At 41.3% G+C, this 27,961-nt stretch overlaps 2 protein-coding genes across 8 annotated transcripts in view; both read left to right on the forward strand.

The window, feature by feature from the left end:
* The window catches only part of LOC137651259 (ubiquitin carboxyl-terminal hydrolase 28-like), a 36,887-nt gene extending 32,030 nt beyond the window's left edge, over positions 1-4,857 (forward strand). For all 4 annotated transcript variants that reach the window (XM_068384509.1, XM_068384508.1, XM_068384507.1 and 1 more), the window contains exon 2: positions 932-4,857. In XM_068384509.1, coding sequence (XP_068240610.1) covers positions 1,302-4,592 — 3,291 coding nt within the window. In that variant the 5' untranslated portion in view covers positions 932-1,301 and the 3' untranslated portion in view covers positions 4,593-4,857. The remainder of the gene's footprint in view (positions 1-931) is intronic.
* Positions 4,858-4,972: 115 nt separating this feature from the next.
* Positions 4,973-27,961, forward strand: part of LOC137651260 (eukaryotic translation initiation factor 2-alpha kinase 1-like) — a 103,453-nt gene continuing 80,464 nt past the window's right edge. Inside the window, exons 1-2 of one of the 4 annotated variants that reach the window (XM_068384512.1) lie at positions 4,973-5,385; positions 21,317-21,547. In XM_068384512.1, the coding sequence (XP_068240613.1) occupies positions 21,337-21,547 (211 nt within the window). In that variant the 5' untranslated portion in view covers positions 4,973-5,385; positions 21,317-21,336. The remainder of the gene's footprint in view (positions 5,386-21,316; positions 21,548-27,961) is intronic. The other 3 variants (XM_068384510.1, XM_068384511.1, XM_068384514.1) reach the window with 3 other exon arrangements.

Raw genomic sequence — 27,961 nt, forward strand, 5'->3', positions numbered from 1 at the left:
GGTCACACTTCTTCCTTCACACACAAGCTTATGTAGGCCACATGGTTCCTTGCGGAGCAAGGAACTTGTGAGGTGCAAGGACTCCTTTTCTCAAGTGCGACTCACTCGGATTCTGAGTTCCCGGGTAAAGCCAAAGCCAGTATGGCTGGGGACTTTCCACCCTTCCTAAGGGGTAAGTCACCCAATGTAAATAGCGTGGTTTGTATTTCGGTTACGGAACAAATGACAAATTCGAAGATAATTTGTATTTTTCCTAACCATACAAACCTTAGCTATTTACATATATTTGCCCGCCAGCCCTGTCCCCCAAGACAAGTCCTACCTCTGAGTGAAAGTTAAGCAATTCACCGGTGTGTGAGGGGGGAGGGGTAGCTAGCTACCACTCCCCTACCCCTTCTGCTAACTAGCGTGGGGTAATACACCCTCGTTAAAATTCTAATGGCTCGCCATTTCAGCTACGCTAAAAGGTAAACCCAATGTAAATAGCTAAGGTTTGTATGGTTAGGAAAAATACAAATTATCTTCGAATTTGTCATGTTAAAGCTAAATTTATTTAATATCATGGACTGGAGGGTATTTCAGAAAAACAGTATAGCTTTAGATTTTGGTGAGGTATGCGCTTTGAGGGTCTAATGTTTTTAATTACTTGTTACAGCTAGGATTGTTTTCTAACAGTTTTAATGATTGCTTCTGTAAAGTAATTTGGTTTTTATTTTTATATAAAAGATATTTGTAAATATATAGTTTTTGTTCTTCAATTTTTAATGCCAACACCAAGTACATACTTTATAAAGTTGGGAAGTGAATATATTGAAATTAAGAGTGATGGTACAATTTGATGCTGATTATTTAATACATTATCTATGAGTTGGTTTTTGTACAACGATACATAAATGTAGCTATACTATACATAAAGTATTTTATATTTCAGGAAGTTTCAAGCAACATGAGTCTATAGCTACATGAATGAAGTAATTATTCAAAAGAATAATTACAGTCGTGAACAATTTATCCATATGGCCAGAGATCTTATTAGTCTGGTGTCTATTTGCATAAACTTATGATAAAATTAAGAGATTCGTCAACCTTTCCATATCGCTACGTTTGGAGCTCTGTGGTGGAGAAAGGATAAATTATTTGCACAGAAGCCGAAACTATTTGTGATGGGTTGCTTTGGCACTTTTAAGTTAATAAGCATGAGTTCCAATGGTGTTCTCAAATAGCAACTATATGAGGAAGAAATATTTCTAAATGAAATAACATTTGTAAATAGTGTCAGTGGTGAGTGAGGCAGTTGTCCCATGTGTGGGGTGGCAAGGGACAAGGCCGGTGAGAGTGACATTGTTCCCCCCCTGGAGGCCACCATGCCCCCTTCCATCACGGTGGGATCCGAACCTCCCAAGCCGGCTTCGGGTCCAGGTGACCACCCACTCCAGCAGGAACCACCTGCTAACAAGGACATCCCTACCATCGATTTGTCGCGCGACGAGAATGACGACATCCAGAAGGCCATAGCTCTCAGTTTGCAGGACCAGCAGGTCCCTGCAACTCTCACTGGGATATCTGCTGAAGACCAAGAAGTGTCTCGTGCTTTAGAGGCAAGTCTCAAAGAGTCTACACCTCAAGCTACCATTGATCTAATAAACCCTCAAGATCGCAAGAGACAAGCAGGTGTTCCTGTCGGTTTAAAAAACATAGGGAACTCGTGTTGGTTTAATGTCATAATACAACCTTTATTTCATATACCAGTTTTCAGAGATATGATACTCAACTTTTCCCAAAATGTCGATGCTGATGAGCAGATGGAGGAAACGCAAAAGGCCTGTAGGCAGCTTGTACCAGCACTTCGCAAATTATTCTCCTTGATGATTGGTTCAAATAGAAAGTACATTGATCCTACCTTTGCAGTTCATATCTTTCAGGGACAGGAAATGAGGAAAAATGCACAACAGGATGTCTGTGAATTCACACACAAGCTGTTGGAACGTCTCGAAGAGGAGTATCACCAGCTACTTCGTAGGCAGGGGGTTGAAAAAGAATCAGAGTGCCATGTTTCCAAAGATGCAGATTTTGAGAATCCCATCATGAGACTCTTTTATGGCCATACAAAGAAAGAAAATTGCGAGGAAGATGATGGCCCAAAACAAGAAACGTTTGGACAGTATCCATTACACATAATGAACTACTCGTCAATTCATGAGAGCATTTTAGGTTCCATGGTTAGCTCAATGCCTGACATGACTGGTGATAATGTTGAACCTGTTCATCAGGAAACTTGGTTTAAGTTGCTGCCTCCAGTTTTGATATTTTCTCTCTCACGGTATGAGTATTCCTTAGAAAAGAAAAGGGCTGAGAAAGTACACAATAAATTTGAATTTCCTGAATTTTTGTACATGGACCGTTACATGGAAATAAATAAGAAATTAATCAAAGAAAAGCATTCAAAAGTTGCTAAATTAAAGGGTGAACTTAATAGTTTAACAAAAACTTTGGACAAGTACGAAAAATATGGAAATGGTGAATCTAAATATCCAATTAGTGATATTCTCAGATATACTTTAGACTTTGCACAAACAGGGCTCAGTTCAAGTCAGCCCTCGGATACAAATTGTGTTCCTTCACCATCCATGATGGAAGTGGATGGAATTGAAACCAATGAAAATGATGTAGAAATGGCTGAGGCACCAGAAGTAAAAAAAGGGGAGCTAGTTAATGAAAGTCCAGTAGAAAAAGGTGATGGGGCTGACCTACCTCTGTCTGATATACAGGAGCAAGAAATTGCTGATGATACCGTAAAAGAAGAGGCTGATGTTCAAGAATCAGTTGAGGAAAACCCGTCCTTGGAAAAAGAGGAAACTGTCACAAACTGCAATGAGGAAACTAACCCAAGAACTTTGGAAGAAGAGCCACAGCAAATGTCATCCCCTTCAAAAAGAATGAGAATATTACCTCCAGCTCCAAGAAATATTACAACATCAGAGCTATCAATCTTGCAGTCATGTTTATCTCGCTGGTTGCATGATATAAACACCCAAGTAACTGAGTTAAGACAGTGTATTTCTGATCTAGAATTACAGTTAGATCAGATGTATGATGATCCTGTTCTTCAAAGGATTCCTTATAGGTTGCACTCTGTTGTTGTTCATGAGGGTCAGGCATCTGGGGGTCACTATTGGGTGTACATATTTGACAATGTACGTAAAGCTTGGATGAAATTCAATGATATTCAAGTTGTTGAATCTAATTGGGATGAGTTATTGCAAGACAGTGTTGGTGGCCAGAATAATGCTAGTGCCTATTGCCTCTTGTATATAGATGAGAGTCGTTATGAAATGATCTTTCCCCAGCCACCTGAGTCAATGGAGTCAATGATGGGCAGTATCTCCATCGACTTGCAAGAGTATGTAAAGAATGACAACTTGTTGTTCATGCGGGAACTTGAAGAATGGGATTCAAAACATGAGAAAGACCAAGGGAAAGAGGTTGCTAGGGTATCCTCGCAGCAGCAGCAAGGAAGCGCAGCTACTCCCTGGGAAAACAGTGCTTCTCAGATTCCAGCAACTGCCCCTAATTCCCCTGATATTATCTGTGTTGAAGATACAGATGAAGCTAACTTCTTTGCAGAAGCACAGACTATGTTTACACAAACTGTCCTTGATACTTTAACCAAAGATGGGAGTCTTCCTCAAGGTAATCATGGGAGTGTGTTGAATGCCATCTTGAGCCATGAGTTTTCGCGCTTGCAAGGAGTTGCCAATTCAGAGAGTAATCCATATAGTGAACCATCAGTATTAGACTTTGGAATATACCTGATGCGCAACAAACAAAATGTGGATACACTATTGAGATGGTATGGATGTGAAGTTGTCCGCCAAGTTGCTCAGAATTCCTGTGAACGTTCACCTCTTGTAGACAGAGTCATTGTTGAGTCTTCACAGTGCTTGCAGCAGCTCCGGGAACAACACCAGCAGACTGTCGGTCCAGAGTACAGAGGATGGCGAAGGCACTATCGAACTCTTATTGAGTGTACTTGGTACTTAGTGTTTGGGCACAGACAATATGAGAAGGGGAACCTAGAACGCGCACTGCCTTTATTGCTTCGAGCTTGTAAGGTTCACACGGAACTGGAAGAACGACCACCAGCTGGAAACAGGAAAACTTTGAATAAAGAAATCCTTTGGAAATGCAGACGGTTTTGTATATTGACTCTTAGTGAACGACTTGTTTCAGCTTTTTTGAGTAAAGATGATGATCAAGTTGGGGAGATCAGTGAAAGCGTAGCATCCCTTGTTGTTCCCACTCTGAATCGCCTCCTGGGAAATGGAGGAGAGGAGGACAATGAAACGGCTGCCGATATACGACAAATCTTTTGTAGGCTTTTGGAATGTGACCTGGGTGCAGAGAAAAAGAAGTTGAGAGAACAGATTTTAGAGTTGGTTCTGAGTGGGGTGGGTGGAGAGAGTAAAGGAGGGATGCCTTCTCAGATTCCTAGACCTCCTCCAGTATTAGCTTTATATAAGCAGTACACAGATGCTTGTAAGGCTATAATGTCTGCTCCAGTGAAGTCGAAGGCCCAGACTAGTGATTTGTGAGAATGAAGTTATTTAGATGCTTAAATAAATGTCTGTTCCAAGTGATAGAGAAGTGTGATTGTATGGGAAAATGTTAGAATAAAAAGAAATGTATTCATACTAAACTGTGATAAAACTGGAAAGTGTGCTGGATATATATATATGCTCTAGAAAAATTATCTTGGTAGCTTTTTAGCATTTCAGATCATTTACTATCGCATGGAAAACATCACATAATAAATGCTTAGTGGTATATTTCCTGGCCACAAAAAAAAACTCAGATTATTAGTATACATATATATATATATATATATATGTGTGTGTGTGTTCAAGAATATATATATGTATATATATATATATATATATATATATATATATATGTCACATATTCTCTTTAAAAAAAGGTCAAAAGACTACTGTCGGTTTTGATGTTGACCTTATTCTAGGAGTCCTACCTAACCTTAATAGGCCAAAGCATGAAATGTTTGGTAAGCTTTTTACCTGAGTACTGGGTGTGCAGTCTTCTATTGGGAAAGTTAAGTTTGGGAATTATTTATTATTTTTATATGCTGTCATATAGCTACAGATACTATACATTTTGCTTGCAAACCAATGAAGTAATACCCCCGTCACTTGCTGCTGTCGCTGCTGCTGCTACTACTACTACTACTACTACTACTACTACTACTACTACTGCTGCTACTGCTGATGTTCAAACTGTAAGGAACTTCAAAAAAAAATTGAAAAAGCAAGAAGGAAGAATCAAGTGGATCCTACAAACTGAGATTCACTGTTTGGCTGCTTTCACATACCTGTAAGTTTCTAGTGCATGGGGGCTATTATTAATATTCTAGTATACGGGGCTACTGTGTTTTGTCAATTCATTGTGTTGATAGTATGCAACTGAAAGATTATTCCACGTGCCAATCTCCACCTAATTTCATGTTTAATCATGTACGTTACTGTACAAAAGTTTATTGATTGGTTAGAGCACAATCTGATATTTTTCAGGGGTGCGGGTATGCTTCTCAATACTCTGATAAGTCAAGCATGTCTTTAATTTCTTATTCTATGCATCTGCTTTGTGGAAGACATCTTATCAAATGCTTGAGAAATGTATTTGTGTCTAAGGTTCCTGTAGTCGAGTAGTTATTCACTAACGGAAAATTTTGCACATCCGTTAGTTTGTGTGGTATTATTCTAACTTGAATCTATCTTTAGATGGCCAAATAAGGCTTGATTGCTTAGATTTACCTTAGGATAATCACAGCATTAAAGAACCATTCGTACCATAGGAAAGTCATTGTTTTATGTACCATTTTCCATTGTAGCACTCACATCAATCTCTGAAAATTTAGACAACGGTAACACTTGGTTTAATAGCAATTAAGATCTTGCAGCTTAACATATTTGTGTTTTAAAAACTGGCCTAACTTAAAAACTGGCCTAACTATAATTTTTTTTTTTTGAAAAGTGTTAGAAATAGAGTTGTGATCTCTACCTACTAATTTGTCATAGAAATAATATTGTTTGATTTAATTTTTTCAATTTGTGTCATCATGCTTAACAGCTGGAATCATGCTTAACAACTGGCCCATATATATTCAGGCTAGAAACATACCCTGTTTTATATCAATTTTGGTAGAGCCATTTTATGTTGAAAATTGTTGAACATCAAGAAGTGACCTCAAGCAACTAATTTGACAGAAAAAAAGTAAAGTGCAATTTTTTTTAATTTTGTAAATTTCACATGAATACTACTTTATGTGAAATAGATTTAAAAATTATTTTCAATAAATTAACAGTTGAAGAAAATGTTGAAATTTAAGTCATTCCCTGAAACCTTGTGACTGCTATGATCAAAAGTGAAAAAGATTGTAGATAGAATGAACTAACATTTTTTTTGACAGTAACTTTACTCAACATAATTTGAATTAGCATGTTAGCCTACTGTACATGCAAAGTAAAAAAAAAAAAAAAAGGTTTGCGGCAGATGTAAATATGCTTAATTGGTATCATTTAAATGATATAAGTTTAAATTATACAAATGCATGATACTGAATCCTGGATACCAAAGCCATTGCACAAGTGTAGAATCTAGTTGAAGGAACCAACATTAATATGCTCTTAACAATAGATAAACAATAAAAGGTATATCATCAGCCATATGGACTGTTAGCTGCAAGACTTAATGGTAAGAAATATAGGAAGGTTCACAAATCTTACAAATACATGTAATCTTAAAACATACATTAAATATCTACTGGTACTGATGTAAATTTTTTCACCATACTAGCAAACCTTCCGTTATTTGTATATCCATATATGAATAACTCCAGGTTAGTATTAGTTAGGGAAAAATACAAATTATCCACCAATTTGTCATATTTGCATAACCAACTAATTTGTAATTTCATTTGTCTCATTCTCGATATCAGTTTCTATTTCATTAGTTTCACAATTTGTAGTTTGATTTGTGCATGTGGTCAGTTTACACATTTCTGTTCATTGAAGTCCATTCAGAAGTTGAGTGCAAGTCCCCAACTTGCATGAGCTGACATATCCTGCCAACAGCAAAATAACCGTATCCTCTGTTGCAGTCAGAGACCAGTCTATGGCAAGGTGTTTGTTTTCCTTATATCTGCACCATCCATTGCCAACTGGGGATGGTACATCTGGGCAAATCTTCAGTGAATTTTTTCAGACTCCTGCTTGATAGTTAGCACCTAATTAGTGCCTATAGAAAGAGACTATACTTGGATGTAGTTGCCTAGATTCTTCCTCCTTTTTACTATGGAACAGTCTGTAGCATAAGTAATTCACAGAAGTGGTTATACATTAAGCATTATACCAATTACTAGTGAAAACCTCCAGCAGATGGAAGTGGTCTCGGTTAAGAGGCTGTGTATTAAGATTTGTTGAGGCCTCACGGTTTACTGGGATAGTTTTGATGAGTTTCAGGAGGAGGAGGAGGAGGAGAAGATCAACACCGTGGCTGGTTGTGATTGTGTTTAAAAGCTACATCTTAGCCCTTCTCCCTCTCTCTTTAACCTTAGTGGAGGGAGAGAACATTGCTCCAAATACTGTATGTTTGTATATTCACAAACAATCCCTTGTAAATGAAAATACTACAAAACAGGCTTATGAAAATAATTGGCTATTCACTCGACCATTATCTTTCTCTTTGATAAAAGTCATAAGATTTTAAATGTCTCTTACAATAGTGGCTGTAATAACAAATCAATACCAAAACCCCTCTTAATCTAACTGAGGTTAGAAAATTCAATCAGTTATGTATTTATATTGATAACAATACACTATTCATTATTTAGCTTACTTGGGTAAATTGCCTCTTGCTGATTGTTTTTGGAGGCTAATTACTGAAAGCTACCAGTAAAAAATCTTTTGTGACTATCAGTAGAATAACCATTTGTATATTTAGCTAGTAATTGTGAAAGTATCTTGGGCTACATTAGCCTAACATCTAAAAATGGATCAGTAATTAGGCTAGACCAAAGCATGTATAATTTCATGACAGTTACTATATGTAATAAACACTCCTAAGCTGATTGGAAAATGCATCATACACCAGCAACTGAATACAGTAGAATAAACACGTATGATAAATGGCTAGTATGTAAAAAAAAAATACTAGGCTATGCTATAAAATATTTACGACAGGGTGTTATACTTCTACGATGTCCAGAAAGCTAGTGAGTGAAAGACAACTTATACCATGCGAGCCAATCCCATTTATGTCTGGGCGGCCAGTTACAAGATGAAAGATTGTGGCTTGGTGCAAGTAGCATTTTCTCCAGTAGAAGTATAGGTTCTCAGTGATTATGTCAACGATTGTCAAATGATTTCAGCTTTGGAGATGCTGTTCCAAGTTCAATAGTGCCTAAACTCAAGGGTCTCTCTCATCTATCCCCTCCAAGTCTATACTTTGCATGTTGAAATACTGGCCTTACAGCGGGGAGACAGTACAGTATTTCTTTTGTATTTTATGGATTTCTTGTTCTAGCTTTGGAGACAACCCAGCACACTACTGTAACCTCATGGTTGTATTTGCTCTGGAAGGACAATTGTCTCGTCAGTCTGGGCAGTCTACCTAATTTTTATTGCATTCTGTCATCTTGGTGGACAACTTCTAACTTTTACTTTGTACTGTAACTAGGGTTTTACCCTAGAAGCATTAGGGTACTGACAGGCTCAGCTCCAGTCTATTCCATATTTTGTAAGCAAAATTCTATTTCTATTTTCTCAATCTGGGAATTTGAAGTGGCATGGCCAAGGCAATTGATCATATGAATGAGTTATATAGAACCATGTGACATGGTATGTATGGGGCTTTTGTTTGTCACATGTTACACCATAAACAAGGTTCTGTCCAATGGACTCTTAAGTTGTTTGGCTTTAGATAAAACCGACTCTTGCTGGTCTGCTATGAGGTAGTTCAAAAATATCTAAAGGCTTTGAGGTATAACGTTTATTAACTTAATGTCTAGTTCAGGCGGGATTGGAGGTCAGTATGTAGTAGTACCAGTTCATTTTATAGCACTTTGTGTTTGAAGTGCTTGCTTTTTGCATTGCCTCTGAATCATACTTGGTGCCCTGTAGAAGTTCCATTGTGTCAGTCAAAGTGATTGCTTACTTTACAAGTTCATCCCAAGACAGACTTTCAGGGTTTAACAGTTACAGTAGCTTTTCTATGCCATCCACTTCATCATGTAAACTATCTCCAAATTCGGCTCTAAGCCTTCTATAAAGTTTTTCTTTCTTGAATCCTCGACCTCATTGATCCCAGCACCTCTCATCCACTTAGTATTCCCATTATACCAGTCATCTTAATTACGCTGGTCATCTCAAAGATGTCTTCTTATGTATCTGTATTTTGGGATATGAAAAATGTTTGGACCGCCAGTATTCCAAATGCTTTTGCATTACCGGTATAATAGTTTTATAGTGTAGCTGCATCTCTTATAGTCTCATATGACCTCTGGTCGACACACTTTGGTAATTGGATCATTTGACTGGCCAGACAATACTACATTGGATCCCTCTCTCTGGTAGCGGCTCACTTTTACTTTTCCTACACATACACCAAATAGTCTCTCCTATTATTTCTACATTCTTGTTTGTCCTCATACATTGGACAACTCTGAAATTACCAAACAATTCTTCTTTGCAATATGGGTTAACTACTGCATTGTAATTGTTCAGTGTCTACTTTCCTCTTGGTAAGGGTAGAAGAGACTCTCTAGCTATGGTAAGGAGTTCTTCCTGGAGAGAAAATCCAAAGTCAAACCATTGTTCTCTAGTCTTGGATAGTGCCATAGCCTGTGTACCGTTTTCCACGGTTTTTGGGGTTACACTAGGGCACACTATTCTAACTTATTTCTTTTCCTCTGTTTTTTTTTTTTCAAGTTTTTATAGTTTATATATGGAAGATATATTTTTCAATATTAAACTTACCCGGTGATCATGTAGCTGTCAGCTCTGCTGCCCGACAGAAAAACCTAAGGACGAAATACGCCAGCGATCGCTATACAGGTGGGGGGTGTACATCAACAGCGCCATCTGTCGAGCAGGTACTCAAGTACTTCATGTCAACACAGAACCAATTTTTTCTCTGTCGTGCCACTGGCAAGACCTACTAAATATGCTGTTACTAACTGGATTTGTTTTCACAACTATTTGGTGAAGTACACTATTCTAGTTTTGAGCTTTCGCTATGCAGGGGTTTTATCTTCATCTCAAAACTTGAACTCGTTTTGGATAGATTTAATTATGGTGACAAAGAGAGTATGGACTCTCTTTCACTTTTAAATGGCCGACCCTTCCCTTAGAAGGAAGTGTGTTTAGGTTGTTTGTAATTTTGCTTAACACGTTATAGATCCACATATTTTATATCTCTCCGCCTTTATTAGGCCTCTTCGATTAACTTTCCATTTATTGTGAACATATATAATAATTTTTTATGTTTTGTTTATATGCGACCTTTCCTTTTGGTGGGCGGTCCGAAATTGGAACCGAAGTTAATCAACGTTGAGCCCGTTAGCCTTTAAAGAATTTAAAACCTTTTAAAATTTAATGTTTTATGAAAGAATCTCTTTGATAGTTTTCGTACTGTTTTTCAAAGATGAACTCACGTTTAGTTTTTAGACTACGCAGTTGTTGACGTTCAGGACGTTCAACATGCGCTCTATCGTTACGATAGAGAGAGAGTATCACGGTTTCACTTTGCAGTAAGAGTAAATCGTTTCTGACGTTTCGTTCATTCTTTCTTAACTTAAATGTTTTAAATTCTAAATTAAAGGAACTTTTTATTTGGAAAACCTTTCAGTTTGTTCCTTTTAGTCAAATAACATGTTTTTTTTTGACGATTTATAATTGGGCTCTTCTCTTAGGTGCGAAATCAAGAGAGAAAGAGAGAGAGAGATAGAGACGGAGGGAGAGAGAGGAGAGAAAACGTTCCGTTCAAGCGGGTAGCGTTGTTTCTCGTGTTACTCTCCTCCCTAGTCGCTGTACGGGGAAGAAGGTAAAACGTTTCTAGGGTTTTATTCTTGTCCCCAGGCTATATGCGGTGAGAGATTGTAAACGTAGTTTATTTGAACTAGTGTTTAGTCTCTTTCCCAGCCACTGAATTTTTTATCTTTATATATGTTTTCTGTTTTTTGCTAGTATTAATGAGCCTTTTAATGAAGGGTAGAATTGCGTATTTCACGTAGAAATCAGTAAAAGTTTCGATTTCAGTGAAATTAGTGCAAAACAGAAAATCGAAGTGATAAAGTGATATGCGCAAGTGTTACAGTGTTGCGTCCAAGGGTTCGTCTGTTCGTGCCTGTCGTTCACCTAGTCCGGGACCTCTTACAAGCTCCCAAGCCCAGGGGAGAAGTAATGTCGAACGACTTATGGGTTCGTCAGGCCTTGATCAACGAACAGACGTTTTCCCTCCGTGGTTTCGGGCGTATCTACCCAAGATCGCCCCACCCACACAAAGACGAGAGAGCCCATTTATTTCTCGTCTGCGGAAGAGGTTTCTCGTAAGAAACCATGGACCAAGGTCTCGCAGCTTTTTAAGTGCAAGTCGGTCCCTTCCATGCAAGTCCAACGGCCCAGTTGTAGCCACTGGGTCAGTTCGGACTCGCTGCAGTCTTCCGACGACTGCACACCTCCTAAGAGAGGCAAAGTGGTACCGCAGCAGGCAATAACTCCGTCTGATGCCGCACCAGCTGTTGTAAACCCTAAGTGGTCTTTGCTGCAGTCTATGCAGACTCAGCTAGCTTCCTTTATGCAGGAGTATCGTGCGGAGAAGGTTGACGCTGCACCCGTTAGCCTACAACCAGCCACGGTTGTGCGCCCAGCTGACGCTGAGGCTGCCTGCTCCCACACTCCGGCTGTGAGAGCTCCACCACCTATGCGCAGTCGACCCTGCCAGACGCAAGTTGACGTTCGCCGACGCGCGGAACCCTCCGTTGACGTGCGTGAGCTACCACAACAACAGGAGGGTGGAGTTAAGCTGCCGTGTTTTGACGCGGTGCGTCAACCTCCGCATTCTAGAGTTGTTTTGACTGCTCAGTATAGACAGTCAAAGCAGTCTCGAGTGAACACTGTATGTCCTCACGCACCTGTTGTGGTTGACAGTTCAGTTGTTGACAGTTCACAGACTGTCAAGCAGCTACATGACGTTGCCTTCTGGTCTGCTACCAATGCACCAGTGCTGTATGTCCTCACGCACCTGTTGTGGTTGACAGTTCAGTTGTTGACAGTTCACAGACTGTCAAGCAGTTACATGACGTTGCCTTCTGGTCTGCTACTAATGCACCAGTGAGAGACTCACTGAGATACCTAGCTTTTCTCGGACAAGGTTCCTGTAGATGAGAAAGTGCTGTTCTCCCTCCTACTGATATTCCTTTGAGGACTCTGTCATTTGGAGAGGAGCCTTAAGCTGCTTAGCCCCCTATGGACTTTAATTAAATCATGATGATTTTTTAAGGATCTTCGTCCGGATCTTGTAACTGCTGCTCCTCGTTCGCCTAAACGTCAGAACTTACACTAGGCCTAGCTGCTTCGAAGCCGCTGTTGTTAAGCTAGTGCTCTCTCGCTCTCCTAGAGAGCGTTACGTTGGCTAGGCGACTGGTTTTGCACCAGGAGGAGTTTTAGGGATACAGCCTTTGCTTTCCCTTCTTTTAAACTGGCTTATAGAGCGAGAGTCTGATAAGACACGAGAGAAGTTCTCGGCTTGGGAGTTCTTGCCTCTGCCCAGATGGACTTCTCAATTCTGGTAGACTCGCCCTGGCGCCTAGCCAGGAGACACTCCAAGTTGTTTACAGGTCAACTTCTCACTTTTGTCGAGCCTTTGAAGTGTTGCTGTACTATTATGTCACACATAACAAGGCTTCCAGGGATGGTAAATGGTTCCGCCTCAGTCGCTAACCCCGTCTGTTGCCACACCTGCTCCCGTAGACCCTATGGGCTTTGCTGCAAGACATGCAGTCCAAGCTTGTGTCCTTGATTGAGGACTTAAATGCGGAGAAGAACCTTCTGGCCAACAACCTTCCAACCGGTTGGTTGTGCGCCCTGTTGATGCTGAGGTATCCTACTCGCATCTGCCAGTTGAGGTGGTTCCTCCACCGATGCGACCCAGTGTGGGTTGCCAGTCGCACGTTGAAGTTAAGCGACGCTCGGAGGTGGTTGTTGACGTTCAGTGTGTCACTAGGAAGACGTTCAACAACCAGCAGAGGTGACTTGTTGTGACGCAGTGCGTCAACCTCAGCAATCCGGTAGGGTGTTGACTGCATAACCCAGACAGTCTAGACAGTTCGGGTTGACGCTGTACTTCCTCGCGCACCCATGGTTGTTGACAGTTCACAGACTGTGCAGCAATGCCATGCGTCCGGCTCCGTCACGCATCCACCAGTGCGACCGGATTCAGTGAGTCAGACGTTGCCCACTCCGTTGCCGTTTCCTCATCAGTTTCGGATGAGGAACCCTCTGATGAGGACGTTGCTGAACAAGACGATCAACCCCCAGCCCTGCTATCCATCCAGAAGATGCTGAAGAAGGAACGCTGCCCAGTCAGGCTGTGGATGAGTCTGGTAGGGACACTGTCATCCGTGGATCAATTTGTGTTACTAGGAAGACTACACCTCCGTCCTCTTCTATTCCATCTAGCTTTTCACTGGAAAAGGACAAGACGCTAGAAGCGGTCTTGATCCCGGTTTCCGGAAAGATAAAGTCTTGTCTGACTTGGTGAAAGGACTATATCAACCTTAGAGAGGGTCTTCCCCTGACTGTTCAGACTCCCAACCACGTTCTCTTCTCGGACGCATCGGACGTATGCTGGGGTGCGACATTAGACGGTAGGGAATGCTTGGGATTATGAAACTCGAGTCAAAGGATAATGCATTTCAACTGCAAGGAGCTACTGGCAGTACGTCTGACCTGGAAAAGCTTCAGGTCTCTCCTTCAAGGCAAAGTGGTGGAGGTGAACTCGGACAACACCACGGCTTTGGCGTACATCTCCAAGCAAGGAGGGACCTACTCTCTGACATTGTTCGAGATCGCAAGGGACCTCCTCACCTGGTCAAAAGGTCTAGACATTTCACTAGTAACGAGGTTCATCCAAGGCAACTTGAATGTCATGGCAGATTGTCTCAGTCGGAAGGGACAAATAATTCCAACAGAATGGACCCTCCACAAGGATGTATGCAAGAGACTTTGGGCCACCTGGGGCCAGCCAACCATAGGTCTCTTCGCAACCTCGATGACCAAGAGGCTCCCAATATTTTGCTCACCAATCCCGGACCCAGCAGCAGTTCATATAGATGCCTTTCTACTAGATTGGTCACATCTAGATCTATATGCATTCCCTCCGTTCAAGATTGTCAACAAGGTACTGCAGAAGTTCGCCTCTCACGAAGGGACAAGGTTGACGCTAGTTGATTCCCTCTGGCCCGCGAGAGAATGGCTCACCGAGGTACTTCGATGGCTAGTAGACGTTCCCAGAACACTTCCCCTAAGGGTGGACCTTCTGCGTCAGCCACGCGTAAAGAAGGTACACCAAGGCCTCCACGCTCTTAGTCTGACTGCCTTCAGACTATCGAAAGACTCGTGAGAGCTAGAGGCTTTCCGAAGGAGGCAGCCAGAGCGATTGCTAGAGCAAGGAGAACCCCCACCCTTAGAGTCTACCAATCGAAGTGGGAAATCTTCCGAAACTGGTGCAAGTCAGTATCCGTATCCTCGACCAGTACCTCTGTAACTCGAATAGCTGACTTTCTCTTATATCTGAGGAAAGAACGATCTCTTTCAGCTCCCACTATCAAGGGTTACAGAAGCATGTTGGCATCAGTCTTCCGTCACAGAGGCTTAGATCTTTCCAACAATAAAGATCTACAGGACCTCCTTAAGTCTTTTGAGACCACGAAGGAGCGTCGTTTGGTTACACCTGGTTGGAATTTAGACGTGGTACTAAGATTCCTTATGTCAGACAGGTTCGAACCGCTACAATCAGCCTCCCTGAAAGATCTCACCTTAAAGACTCTTTTCCGGATATGCTTAGCCACAGCTAAAAGAGTCAGTGAGATTCATGCCTTCAGCAAGAACATCGGATTCTCATCCGAAACGGCTACATGTTCTACAACTTGGTTTTCTAGCCAACACGAGCTGCCTTCTCGGCCTTGACCAATATCGTTCGATATTCCAAACTTATCGTATGGTTGGAAATGAACTAGAAAGAGTCTTATGTCCTGTAAGAGCTCTTAAGTTCTATTTAAATCCTTTACGAGGCCCGTCTGAAGCTTTATGGTGTTCAGTTAAGAATCCATCTTTGCCTATGTCAAAGAATGCTTTATCCTATTTTATCAGACTGTTAATACGAGAAGCTCATTCCCATCTGGGTGAGGAAGACCAAGCTTTGCTGAAGGTAAGGACACACGAAGTTAGAGCTGTCGCAACTTCCGTGGCCTTTAAACAAAATAGATCTCTGCAAAGTATAATCGACGCAACCTATTGGAAAAGCAAATCAGTGTTCGCGTCTTTTTATCTTAAGAATGTCCAGTCTCTTTACAAGAACGGCTACACTCTGGGACCATTCGTAGCAACAAGTGCAGTAGTGGGTGAGGGCTCAACCACTACAATTCCCTAATTCCATAACCTTTTTAATCTTTCTCTTGAAATGTTTTATTATTGTTTTTGGGTTGTCCGGAAGGCTAAGAAGCCTTTCGCATCCTACTTGATTTGGCGGGTGGTCAAAGTCATTTCTTGAGAAGCGCCTAGATTAGAGCTTTTGATGAGGTCCTGTTGTATGGGTTGCAACCCTTCATACTTCAGCTCCTAGGAGTCGCTCAGCATCCTATGAGGATCGCGAGGCTCAGTAAGGAAGACGTACTTAAAAAGGCAGAGTAATTGTTCAAGTCGACTTCCTTACCAGGTACTTATTTATTTTATGTTTGTTATTTTGAATAACTGCTAAAATGAAATACGAAATACTTAGCTTTTAATGTTAACATGTATGCTGGTCTCTACCCACCCCCCTGGGTGTGAATCAGCTACATGATCACCGGGTAAGTTTAATATTGAAAAATGTTATTTTCATTAGTAAAATAAATTTTTGAATATACTTACCCGGTGATCATAAATTAAAGGACCCACCCTTCCTCCCCAATAGAGACCCAGTGGACCGAGGAGAAAATTGGTTCTGTGTTGACATGAAGTACTTGAGTACCTGCTCGACAGATGGCGCTGTTGATGTACACCCCCACCTGTATAGCGATCGCTGGCGTATTTCGTCCTTAGGTTTTTCTGTCGGGCAGCAGAGCTGACAGCTACATGATCACCGGGTAAGTATATTCAAAAATTTATTTTACTAATGAAAATAACATTTTAATGCTTTTACTTTTCTTGAGATATTCTATTGTAATTGTTCGTTATATCTTTTTTTATCTCCTTGTTTCCTTAGTTACTGGGCTATTTTACCTTGTTGGAGCCATTAGGATTATAGCATCTTGCTTTTCCAACTAGGGTTGTAGCTTAGCTAGTAATAATAATGAGTTGTCCTTGCTATCAGCAGATGGTCCTTTTATTAATAACCAGTCAAGATCGAGCATAGTTGATAACATTTCTGACTCACAATTTGTGGATCGCAAGTTCAAACCTTCCTCATGGTTCAAAAAAATGTTCCCCTATTGTTCACAACCTCACTGTCCCAGTGAGGTAGGCATGGGGGATGCCTATAAGTCTACCTGCAGGGAAATCTGCTAGTCCTAGCTTGGGTGGAGTTTTGGGTTTGTCAATGATCATGTAATATATGGTAGATCTCTAGGACATCATCTTGTCTCTTGCCTCTGCCACTTCCAAGCAGTATAAAATCAAGGCTACGACATGACCTATGATAATAAGCTGTTAGTTCTGTAATCCCCTGTAGACTGCAATACCAAGAATTGGCTGAAACTTTCTAATCCCTGGTGTCTTCACTAATACATTCCATGAGTCAGTCTCTATGCAGTCTGAGAATGTCAGTGCACATCTCATATTCAAAAGAATAATGCATTTTGTTCCGAGTGCTTTTGCACATTTTGATGGTCCAGCTCCATCTTCAACATCCATGCTTTCATCTTCATGACCTTTACCATCACTGTTAGAGTGTTTCTCTCCACCATCCATTTCTGTTATTGATAATGCTCTAATCTACTAAATATAAAAAAAGATATATATATATGTATGTTTACATATTGACATTTCTGTATGTAACTAAGCCTCTTCACTTGAAGCAATAGAATGAGATCAAGCACCACGCAGAAGTTAAGGTAAAGGGTAAAATTATGTAGGTTTAGTACCAATAATAAGGGATGCAAAGCAGTAAAATAATTGTATTTTTCATAGGTTATGACATTCAGTACTGTATATATTATGTGACTTGAGACCCAAGTGTCTTAAAATTTTACATAAAATGAAAGTTTTAACAACTATTGTACATATTTTTGAACTTAAAGGGTTTACGTGATGCCTAAAAAAGAATTGTCTGGTAATGTATGTTGTAATTTGCATAATCATGCATATGAATTGTTTCCATGATATTGTATAATAGCTATAGCTATCATAACTAGAATCTAGAAGCTCTCCTGTCAGTTTGAACTATAGATTATCAAATTTGGTCAAATGATCACCAAATTAAGTGTGTCCCGACACGAATACAAACCCTCATTCTTTACATAGGAGATAGAAAATAGTGCAATCTGGAAGACGACTGAAAAACTTAACAAGGTGTCAGCAACTCATCTAGTTTTTTCCTGTTGTTTGCTGGGAAGCACCACCCCCTCGCACTCACTACAACCCACCTTTGATTTTCACAGTGGTTGGTAGCAAACGTTCTCTTCCTTACCCTGGAACTGTCTTACTTTATCATTGTTCTTTTCTTTTATCGGGCTTGAGCAGTGAGAACCTTGAGGTTGTCCATATGTGGGTGTGTCCTGGTATAGTGGCACGTTTATGTAAGTTATGAAGACGGATCCTCACCAGCTTTGCCCTTCATGCAGAGGACACTCCTGCAAGAAAGCTTCTCCATGTGACGCCTGCCGAGAGTGGTCATCCTCATAGTGAGAGCATTATGCCAGGAGGAGAAGGAAGAAGTCTAAAAGGGATTGTTTGCCTTCGGGGTCTTCCTCAAGGTCTAAGAAATGCTGATAACTTCCTCCCTCTCCTGGTACCCTCCCCTTTGCCTCTACTTGTTTGGCCTCTTCGTGGGCAATCGAGTAAGAGCGATGGCCATTTACCTCTCGGGCAGCTCTCTGATCAGGAAGTTCTTCACGTCTTCCTTAGTGAGACAGCAAAAATTTTCTACCCTGGGGAGTCCGCGTAACAAGACACTTTGCGTCTACTGTGGCTGTCCTTGGGACTTTCGAATTTCACGTAGAATGTCAGGTTACTAGAGGTGTTGGTACGGAGGGCTCATCAGGACATTATATCTGTTCTTGCCAAGATTATGTAAAGCATTTCCTCCTCCAGAGCTGACAAGAGGGAGTCCCCTCTGCTCGGTTTCTTGCCCTTGGACTTTTGCCCTCTTCAGCAGATCCTATCATGTCAAAGTATCTGCTGGGTAGCTCTGGTGAGCGTTATCCCAGCGTGCTCACTCTTCGGTATGTGCTCACACGCTAAGCAAGACGGGCTTGTCTGTCCTCCTCAAGGTAACAATCAGGTCAGCGTTCTCCCATCACACTCATCCCTTAAGGTGAGTTTGCCCGCTGAGCAAGGCATGCTTATCCTCCCAAGCGTGGCACTCAGGCAAGTGTTACCCCAGTGCGCTCACCTCTTGGTTTGACTTGGCGGTCAACACGTGGTCAGGCTTGCCCGTCCTTACCCTCTGAGCCTTCCTATCCTTTGGCAGATGGCCCTCACAAGCATGAGAGGTTGTCCTCGTCTGGGAGCTCATCTCAGGTAGCTTGAAAATGCCAATGCGTCTTGTCACCTGTGTACACTAGCCTTTTGGAGCTTGCGGAGGATCTCTGGTGATCATCCGGAAGACTGTCATGTGTGTCATTGTTGTCATGCAAGACTCTCAGTCTCCAGCCTTGCAAACCAGGTGCAATCATGATTGCGCTCATCTGGCTGGGTTGAGAGCACTGCTCGTCCACCTGTGCCTTGCGGGTGCTGTCAACCCCTTAAGAAGTCCTTACCTACTCAGGAAGAGCACGCTCTTTTGCCTACTGTGCAATTGCAAGCCTACCGCAGTCTCCAAGAGATAGCTCTTATTGCAGATCTTCAAAGTGACCTCTGTTAAGATGCTCTGAGAGATCCTGTAATGTTTGCCAACCTGTTAGAGATTTCTTCTAGTCTTTTTGAGGTATCTGTGTCCTCCCAAGCCTCTGAGGTTCCCTCTGACCCTAGGCTTTGCAATGCTGAAGGGAAAAGGGTAGCTCCTGTTAGCAGCACTGCTCCCATTTTGTGGCACATTTCCAGGCTTCAAAACCATCTGGAAACACAGATGTTCAAGTTGAAAGCTTCTAAGCTTGACTCCTTCTGGGAGAACTTAGGGATTTATCCGATTAAGTTGAACCTGAGTCACTGTAAGTCATTGTTTAGAGAGACACACTCACCCCAGGACCCAGTGGGGATTGAAATCTCTGAGGGAAGTCTCGTTTACTAACTTAGAAGTTATAGCTAATCGAAGTTGTCGAGAGGGCTCCTTCTCAAAAGCCTTACAACCAGAGACCATGCCAGTTCAAGCCCCTGTGAAGTCTATTGAAACTAAGGGGCTGAAGGAGAATACCAGCATCATTTTCTCTTTCATTGGTAAGGCTTGGGAGAGGAGGACGCAAACACGGTTCCAAAGAACTGGACTTCCAAGCATATGGAAGACCCTAGTCTTCAGAAGCTGGTTTAATACCCAGCAGTCTCTTGCAACTTGGGAGGAAAGAGTCAAATCTCCTAGGGCTCATTCCCTTGTGGCTCAGACTAAACATTACAGTGACCTATTTCATATAGCTTTTTCAAGCTACAGTATATCCATATCTGTATTCAATGGTGCAAATGCAGAATCCATACTAAACATTTTTTTTTGGTCTCATAATTGTCCATCCTATAGAAGATTGTCACTTTTGCCTTTTCAGTGGTAATCCTATCACTATGCTTTTGTATTACAAGCATTACACTAGTACAGGAAATGTACAGATTAAACCTGAAGTAACCAAATTAATTTTTCTCCAAAAACAAAATTTGTATGAAGATTTAATAACTTGTAAAACACTTGGTGTGATTTTTGGAATTTCATTATACATATTTGTCAATTGGGAAAACATTACATGAATTTGGTATCCCTAGATGGAAACTAATTTCTCACCTGGCTCATTGACTAAAAGACAGAATGATGGCAAACTGTTGTCAGTCAACATAGTTAACAAAAACATTTCCAGAAAGGAATATTTATGTGCCTTGTGCACATTACAAGGTAGACACTCTCTATCCTAATATATGCTTTATCGTAAGCTGTGTTTATTTCTTCAAATTATTAATTACTGTACAATCTTCTACAAGACTGCCATTACATTTTACAGCTCCCATTTTCTAAAGGATACAAACCCCGCTGTTTATTTCCCTTTAAGTTTTTGTATTGCCTCCAGTGCCATAACATTTATTTTATATGGGCAGTCATACTGTACTGTATTACAAAAGAAGTAAACTACATGATTACAGTTCACTGTAGGTTACTTTAAACACACACACACACACACACACACACTCTCTCTCTCTCTCTCTCTCTCTCTCTCTCTCTCTCTCTCTCTCTCTCTCTCTCTCTCTCTCTCTGTGTGTGTGTGTGTGTGTGTGTGTGTGTGTGTGTGATTTAATTGTCCAGTTTATAAAGTAGACCATCCAAGGGCTGGAGTTAGACTTTTACCTACCCCTGAGTATCTAGGCAGTATATGATAGAGCTTAAGTTTTGTTTGTTTCTGTGACTCAGAGTTTTATAAAGGCAATTAGTATTTGTTTGTATATTTTGTCAGATCTGGCATTCTTTACACTACTTATTTTGTATTTTTTTGTTAACATGATATTGATTTGGAAATTTCAAAGGGAGTTGTTTATCAAATGGTGACAGCTTGCATGCGGTATGTGAAAGAAGTGTAATATATCAAGGTGCTATAAGATTCTGCATGTTGCTGTTATTCAGACGGTATAGCATATCAGTGTACTCCTTCATTTCTGTTTTAGTAGTATTTGTGCTTTTCCCTGAATTGATATTTGTATAGTTTTCAGAAAGTGATGCAGTATGGGTCGGATACTACGGAAACAGAAACCTGGCGGTAGAAATAGTACTGCTAATTCATTTGTGGCTCTTGGTGGAACTACATTTCCGGAAATAAAGGAGGCTGTTTCCAACTCTGATGTAGAGAAGAGCTCCCCAGACCCTCCCTTGGGTGTCCAGCAGTATGGAAAAAACACTCCATTACAACCTGTCACATCATTTTCTCCATCTTCAGGTATGTATATACGGTATATATAAATTATATATATGTATATATATTTATATATATTAATACTTGAGTTTCTTTTTTTTTTTAGATAAGCCACAAATTCTCTTTGATAACAAATTCACTGTCTTGGTATCTCAGACCCATATGGAAATTTCTTTAGTGATAAATATATCTGCCCTGCCAAAGACTTCAACCCTATGACTGATAGAAATAATAATGAATTTAGGCATTTAGCCCAATTGGCCAGAAAAAAAAAGAGAGAAAAAAAGAGTTGATTCCTACTCTGCTGTATTTAATCCTGTCACATTCAGGATTTGTACTGTACTAAGAATCAAAATAAAATCTATCTCAACTATTACAGGTGATTGAAATGTATAAAGCACTTGATATATACTGTAATTTAGTTATATGATTTTACTGCATTTGTGAAATATACTTTACTTAATTTTTACAAGTTGTTATTCACCAGATAAGGTAAATTTATCTGGTGTGGACTGGATAGACTATTTGTTAAGGAGTTCATTATAGCCATGTACATTACGTAATTTTTTTTTCCTTTTTTCACTGAAATTCTTATACATTTCAATCATGTAGTCTGTAGTATTCTACCTTGCTATTCTGTTTCCTTTGGGTTTGGTGTCTGTCTGAATGAGTTTCATTGTGTACGATATAACGAACTACAGCACTTTACAATACCTTCTTAGTTTGGGCGTTGTATTACTGCATTAGTTTAAGTTTTGATACCCTCAATTTATATTTGCAGTGCTACATTGATATAAGAGGGATTACCTGAATCTACTCTTTTCTTAGATTAGACATTTATTTTTGTTCCAGCGCAAAAACAAACCTTCCATTATTTATAGTGGGAATATTGTTTTCAATGAAGCTGAACTAGCCAAGATAATTTTTAAGTGAGGGATTACTATCGCACCCTCTAGTTAGCTTGTAGGGGTGGGGTAGCTCAGCTACCCCACCTCACTCACACACGTAGGTTGAGTAACCACTTTGCTTTCTTGGCTCGGTAGAGACGGACATACTGCCCATGCTCTCCAGATTTTGATTGGCTTTGACAGTTTTACAAATATTTTTTTTTTTTTTTTTTTTTTCTTTTTATGAAAACATTGACGCATGTTGATGATGTCCTTGTTAGCAGAACACCACAGGATTTGCAATGCTTGCTTACCAGAATGCATGAAATATCACAAGAGGTTGGGCTGAGGATCAAAAGAAGGAAGACAGAGGATGAGAACAGAGTATGCAATAGAAGATGAAATATCACTGGAAGGAGAAAGGATTAATGAGGTAGAATCATTCAAGTATTTAGGAACTATGATCTCCAATACAGGGTCTTTAGAATTAGAGTTTAGTGAAAGATTGAAAAAAGCAAATCAGACAATGGCTAGTTTAAGTAAAATTTGGAAATCAAATCGCCTGAAATCACACACAAAAATCAGACTATATATCAGTTTAGTGAGATCGGTGTTACTCTATGGACATGAGTCATGGTAGGACAATGAAACAATCTCCAATAGATTTAGTAGATTTTACAACAAAGGTCTCAGAAGGATATTGGGAGTTAAATGGCAGGACAGGATTAGACATAAAACTATAAGAGAGATTACTCGAGTGCCATATGTGGATAAAATCATGATGAGGGGTAGATGAAAATGGTTTGGGCATGCTCCTCGCACTCCCCAGGAGAGATTAGTTCACCAAATGTTCAGCTGGGCTCCACAAGACACTAGAAGAGTTGGTAGACCCAGGCCTACATGGCTGAGGACTATGAAGTGCAAAGTAGGTGATGAATGGAGAAGTATTGAATTAAAATCTAAAGATAGAGACGACTGGCGAAATCTAACCGAGGCCCTTTGCGTCAATAGGCGTAGGAGATGATGATGATATATAAATAGGCCTATATATGTAATTTGTGTTACAGTGCTGTTTGTGAGACAGCATATTACGGCGTTCTCGCCGCAAGGGAGTCTTCATTGTATTGATACTACTACAGTGAACCCTCGTTTATCGTGGTAGATAGGTTCCAAACCCGGCCGCGATAGCTGAAAATCCGCGAAGTAGGGGCACCATATTTACGTATTTATTTAACATGTATATTCTGACTTTTAAAACCTTCCCTTTACGTAGTACTGTTAACAAACTACCCTCTAATGTACAGAACACTTAATGCATGTACAGTACTACAGTACCCTAAACTAAAACAGGCACAAATATTAAAGGCGATTTTATATCATGGGTTTCCTAAACACGCCAAAAAGCACGATAAAAAATTACAACCAATGTTTTGTTTACGTTTATCTCTGATCATAATGAAGAAACAGACACATTTAGTGTACACATCTGTGTATAGGTTAGTTTTTGCATCGATTATATTGATTATACAGTATGTTGATTTTGTTATTACCAATGTTTTACTTAATTTTTCTTAGAACTTCCAAATGAAATGTTTTTCTTTATGACGCCGCCGTTTCAGGCGGCGTCATAAATTACGCTCCATCTTCGATCGTAATAAACAAACGAAGGTATTTAACGCGCATGATGAAAGTGATAAATAATGATATTACATTCAAAGCTTTTAGAAAATATGTTATTACAAATATTATTTACCGTATCTATATAAAATCATACATACGTAGCAAAGCAGGAAAACAATATACGAGAGAGAGAGAGAGAGAGAGAGAGAGAGAGAGAGAGAGAGAGAGAGAGAGAGAGAGAGAGAGAGAGAGAGAGAGATTGATTGATTGATTGATTGATTTTTCGTATGCGCATATTCTTGAGACCGGCAGCTAGACGTCAGCTGATCTGATCACAGCCAAAAGTAAAACAAAAAGAAGTCAACAATACTCAATTTTTAAAACACACCCGAAATTTAAAAACAAAAGTACACGCGTTCTTAATGTGCAATTAACTATTTAAAGAGTAGCAATTTTTTAGAATATGCTTTACGTACGCTATTTTACGCTTGTTTTGTTGTAGGATATGTACGCTTATTCGAGATGTGATTTTTGCAAGAAAGAATATTATTGGATGCAGTACTACGTATACATACAAAAGATTCATGGAAAAGATGCACATCCATTACATTTTTAGTAGTAGCCATCAGCAGCCTTACACCATTCAAATATGACAAAGTCAGACTGCATCTGATTTGCGTTTCATGTTCGATTTAATTTTACTACGTATACTGAATTATCATATGATCACATTCTCTTTTCGTGTTTTATTTCTTTCTGTACTGAATTATGTCATATGTAATGCAATGAACCATCAGTAAGAGCAGATATTACTAATTATTAATGGAATTAACGAAATATTTGGGGTCTTCAAAAATCGCGGCTATTTTCGAATATCCGGAAAATCCGCGATATATGTATATACATGCGTTATGAAAAAAATCCGCGAAGTCGTGAATCCGCGATAGTCGAACCGCGAAGTAGCGAGGGCTCACTGTACTCCCTTACTTACCGCCCTCCCTCTTACGTGGATGGCCGGCAGTTTCTCAGGGATTCCATTTTTCCCATTCGCGGATTAGATTTTGTTCCCTATTAGTTTCTTCAGTTCTCAAGTTAAATTTATTAACTGCTTGTTATTTAGCTTTTTCAGCGGTTTTATGATTTTTATTCATTATAACTTTTTTATCCGCAGATAGCGATGCCATTCTTCTTCATTGGGCTAAAAACAGGCGATGTAAAAGCAGATCCTTTCGTTCCTGTGGAATCGACCGCTCCAGTCTGTCTGGTGCTACCGGTGGTAGCTCATGAGCTGCTCGTTGGTTACGAGATATCACTTGATGCCAACCTTCAACTTGAACAAGGCTTGTTGAAGGAAAGCAGAGAGCGCTATCAGGAGGTTTGCCTGCTAGGGTTGGAGAACTCACTCTTTCGAGTGAGAGTTAACCTCCCCAGGAGTTGGGCTGCTCTCTCTTCCGAGGAAGAGCTTCCATTCATCAGCCGTTTAGCTGACAGCTTGACGAAGATGTGCAGCTGCTATCTCGTCGCCAAAGACTGCGCTTCTCCCCCTTGGGCTGGGGGAAAACAAAGTCCAAGGCAAGGTTCTTCAGGAGGACTCCATTCTCATCCATAAGAAAGATTGTTCAGTGTCCCACACATGATGTGCGCCTATGTTTTTCCCTATTGAGTTGGGGGAAACTATTTCTAGGCAATGTCCTCATTCAGGAGAACATTCCTCTTGTTTACTAGAGAAAGCTTGTTCAGGTTTTGGACAGACTCCCTCTCTGGAGGTTCCTGCTAGACGTTTTCCGTCGGGGGTCCATTGGAAGGAAGTTTCTGACCACTCTTCTCCCTGGTCTTTCTCCTTCCCCTGCGGTAGGAGATACCATTTTGAACAGTCGGGTTTTCACAGGTGCTGCGGCCTGTCAGTCAACCTTGGTCTTGTGGCCAACGATGAATTCATTGCTCCTCCTCTAGGGGCATTAGGAGAGCAAAGTCCAGGACATTTCTCATTCGCGAGAGAGAACCGCTTGTGGTCAGCGGTCTCCTAATGCTTACGCTTCTCCTCCAAGGTGGGGGTAGTGCGTTGTCTTAAGCGATGTTTTCCTTGGGAGAACAAACCTTCCTCTGGGGAAGAAGCTCTCAAGTTTGATCAGTGTCCCCATTGGGGGGAGCCTGCTGGACGTTCCTCTCTGGGGGTTTGTCGGTTGGAGACTTTAGTCACCCCTCTCCATCCACGGCACTCTCCTCCTAGAACTGTCAGGAGGCACCTTTTTAAACCCTAGGTATCTGGTCATGTTGACCCCTGGGGGTCTCGTGATCATCACGCTGTGGGTCTGTGTGGTCAGGAGCCTTTGCAACCCGTAATCTTTGGGTTCCCGTCACATTGAGCCCTCAGGCTCTCGTGGCACCGGAGGACTTTCTGATCGTCATCACGTTGAACCTTTGGGTAGTCGCGGCACCAGAAGACCTTTGTATCCTCGTCGAATTGAACCTTCGGGTTCACGCGGCACAGAACTTCCAGGTTCCAGGTGCACTGAGCTTTCGGGCTCTCGCGACATTGGTAACGTTGTATCAGTTGACATTTGTTACCCGAGGCGTAAGTTTCACGTGAGAGGGAGGTTTCTGTCTCCCGTTTCGCAGCTCCCTTGGAATCTCACAACCCCGGTTACGCTGAGTCTTAGGGCTCTCGTGGCGCCCTGCTACGCTGAGCCTTTTGTCTCTAGTAGCAGGGAAGCTTCGGTTTCCCATTGCGTTGATCCTTCGGGATTGTGCAACCCTGGTTTCGTTGAGCCCCAGGGCTCTTGGGTTGACAGTTGATGTTGAGCCTTCGGGCTCTTGTAACAGGGAGAGACTGGTCCCCTGTCGCGTTGAGCCTTCGGGGTCTCATGACTGTCACGCATTGGGCTTGTGGGACCCCAGGCCCTCGGGCTCCCGTTGCTTTGAGCTTTCGGGCTCTCGCAACCCGGGATCTTCAGGTCCTTGTTTTGTTAGGACCTCTGGCTTACGGGACACCGAACCTTTGGATTCATGTTACATGGAGCCTCCCGGCTCTCGTAACCCTGGACTTTTGGGTTCCAGTTGGTGCAGCAGATGTGGTCTCGCAACACTGGTTATGTTGAATGGGCTCTCGTGACCGCCGTTATGCTAAGTCTAGACTCGCATAACAGGGAATCTAAGGATTCTCGTTGCGTGTACATGACTCGTTGCCTGAGGGATTCCATCTCCTTCCAGGTAACAATGACGTAGTTCCTTCGGGTTCTTGTCATCCTTCTCATTGCGTGAACCCTCTTTAGGGTTCACACGATTCGTTGCCTGAGAGATTCCATCTTCCTCTAAGTAATAATGACGTAGTTCCTTACGGTTCTGACACGTTGGCTGAGAGATGTTATCTCCCTCCAGGTAACAGTGATATAGTTCCTTCAGGTTCTTGTCATCCTTGGTCGCGTGAGTCACTCGACACGATTCCTGAGGGTTACCATCTCTTATCTCTATGGTTGACCCCCCCCCCTCCCCCCCCAACGGGCTTGGTCATCCTGCGTAGCATGACTTTTAACGACACTCTACACTCCCAGCTGATTGCTATGCAACAGCTAAGCTGATCTCGCCAGGTCCGTTCATTTTGTTTTCGAACGAACCACGGTCACCTTCCCCTCACCCCTCCCACTTCTAGTATTTGGGGTAGCAGGCGGTTCGTGATCATCTCTCATCATCGAGAGACCCTCAACTGCCGGAACGGAAGCCAGCAGAAAGAATTTTTACATTGCAGTTAATTCCCTCTGGCAGGTCTTGCCTGCATTAGACAGTAGTTCAAAGCGTTCAATGGCAGCCCCATACGGGAAAGTGGTCGATAGCAACTTAATGTATGGTATTGTTGAGCAAACCCTCACATACGAGACTACGCCCTTTTTTTAGGGAAATTCTTGTTCCTTGGAGGTTTTACATAACTTCAACA

Source organism: Palaemon carinicauda, chromosome 12, assembly GCF_036898095.1.
Source record: "Palaemon carinicauda isolate YSFRI2023 chromosome 12, ASM3689809v2, whole genome shotgun sequence".
Lineage (NCBI taxonomy): Eukaryota > Metazoa > Arthropoda > Malacostraca > Decapoda > Palaemonidae > Palaemon > Palaemon carinicauda.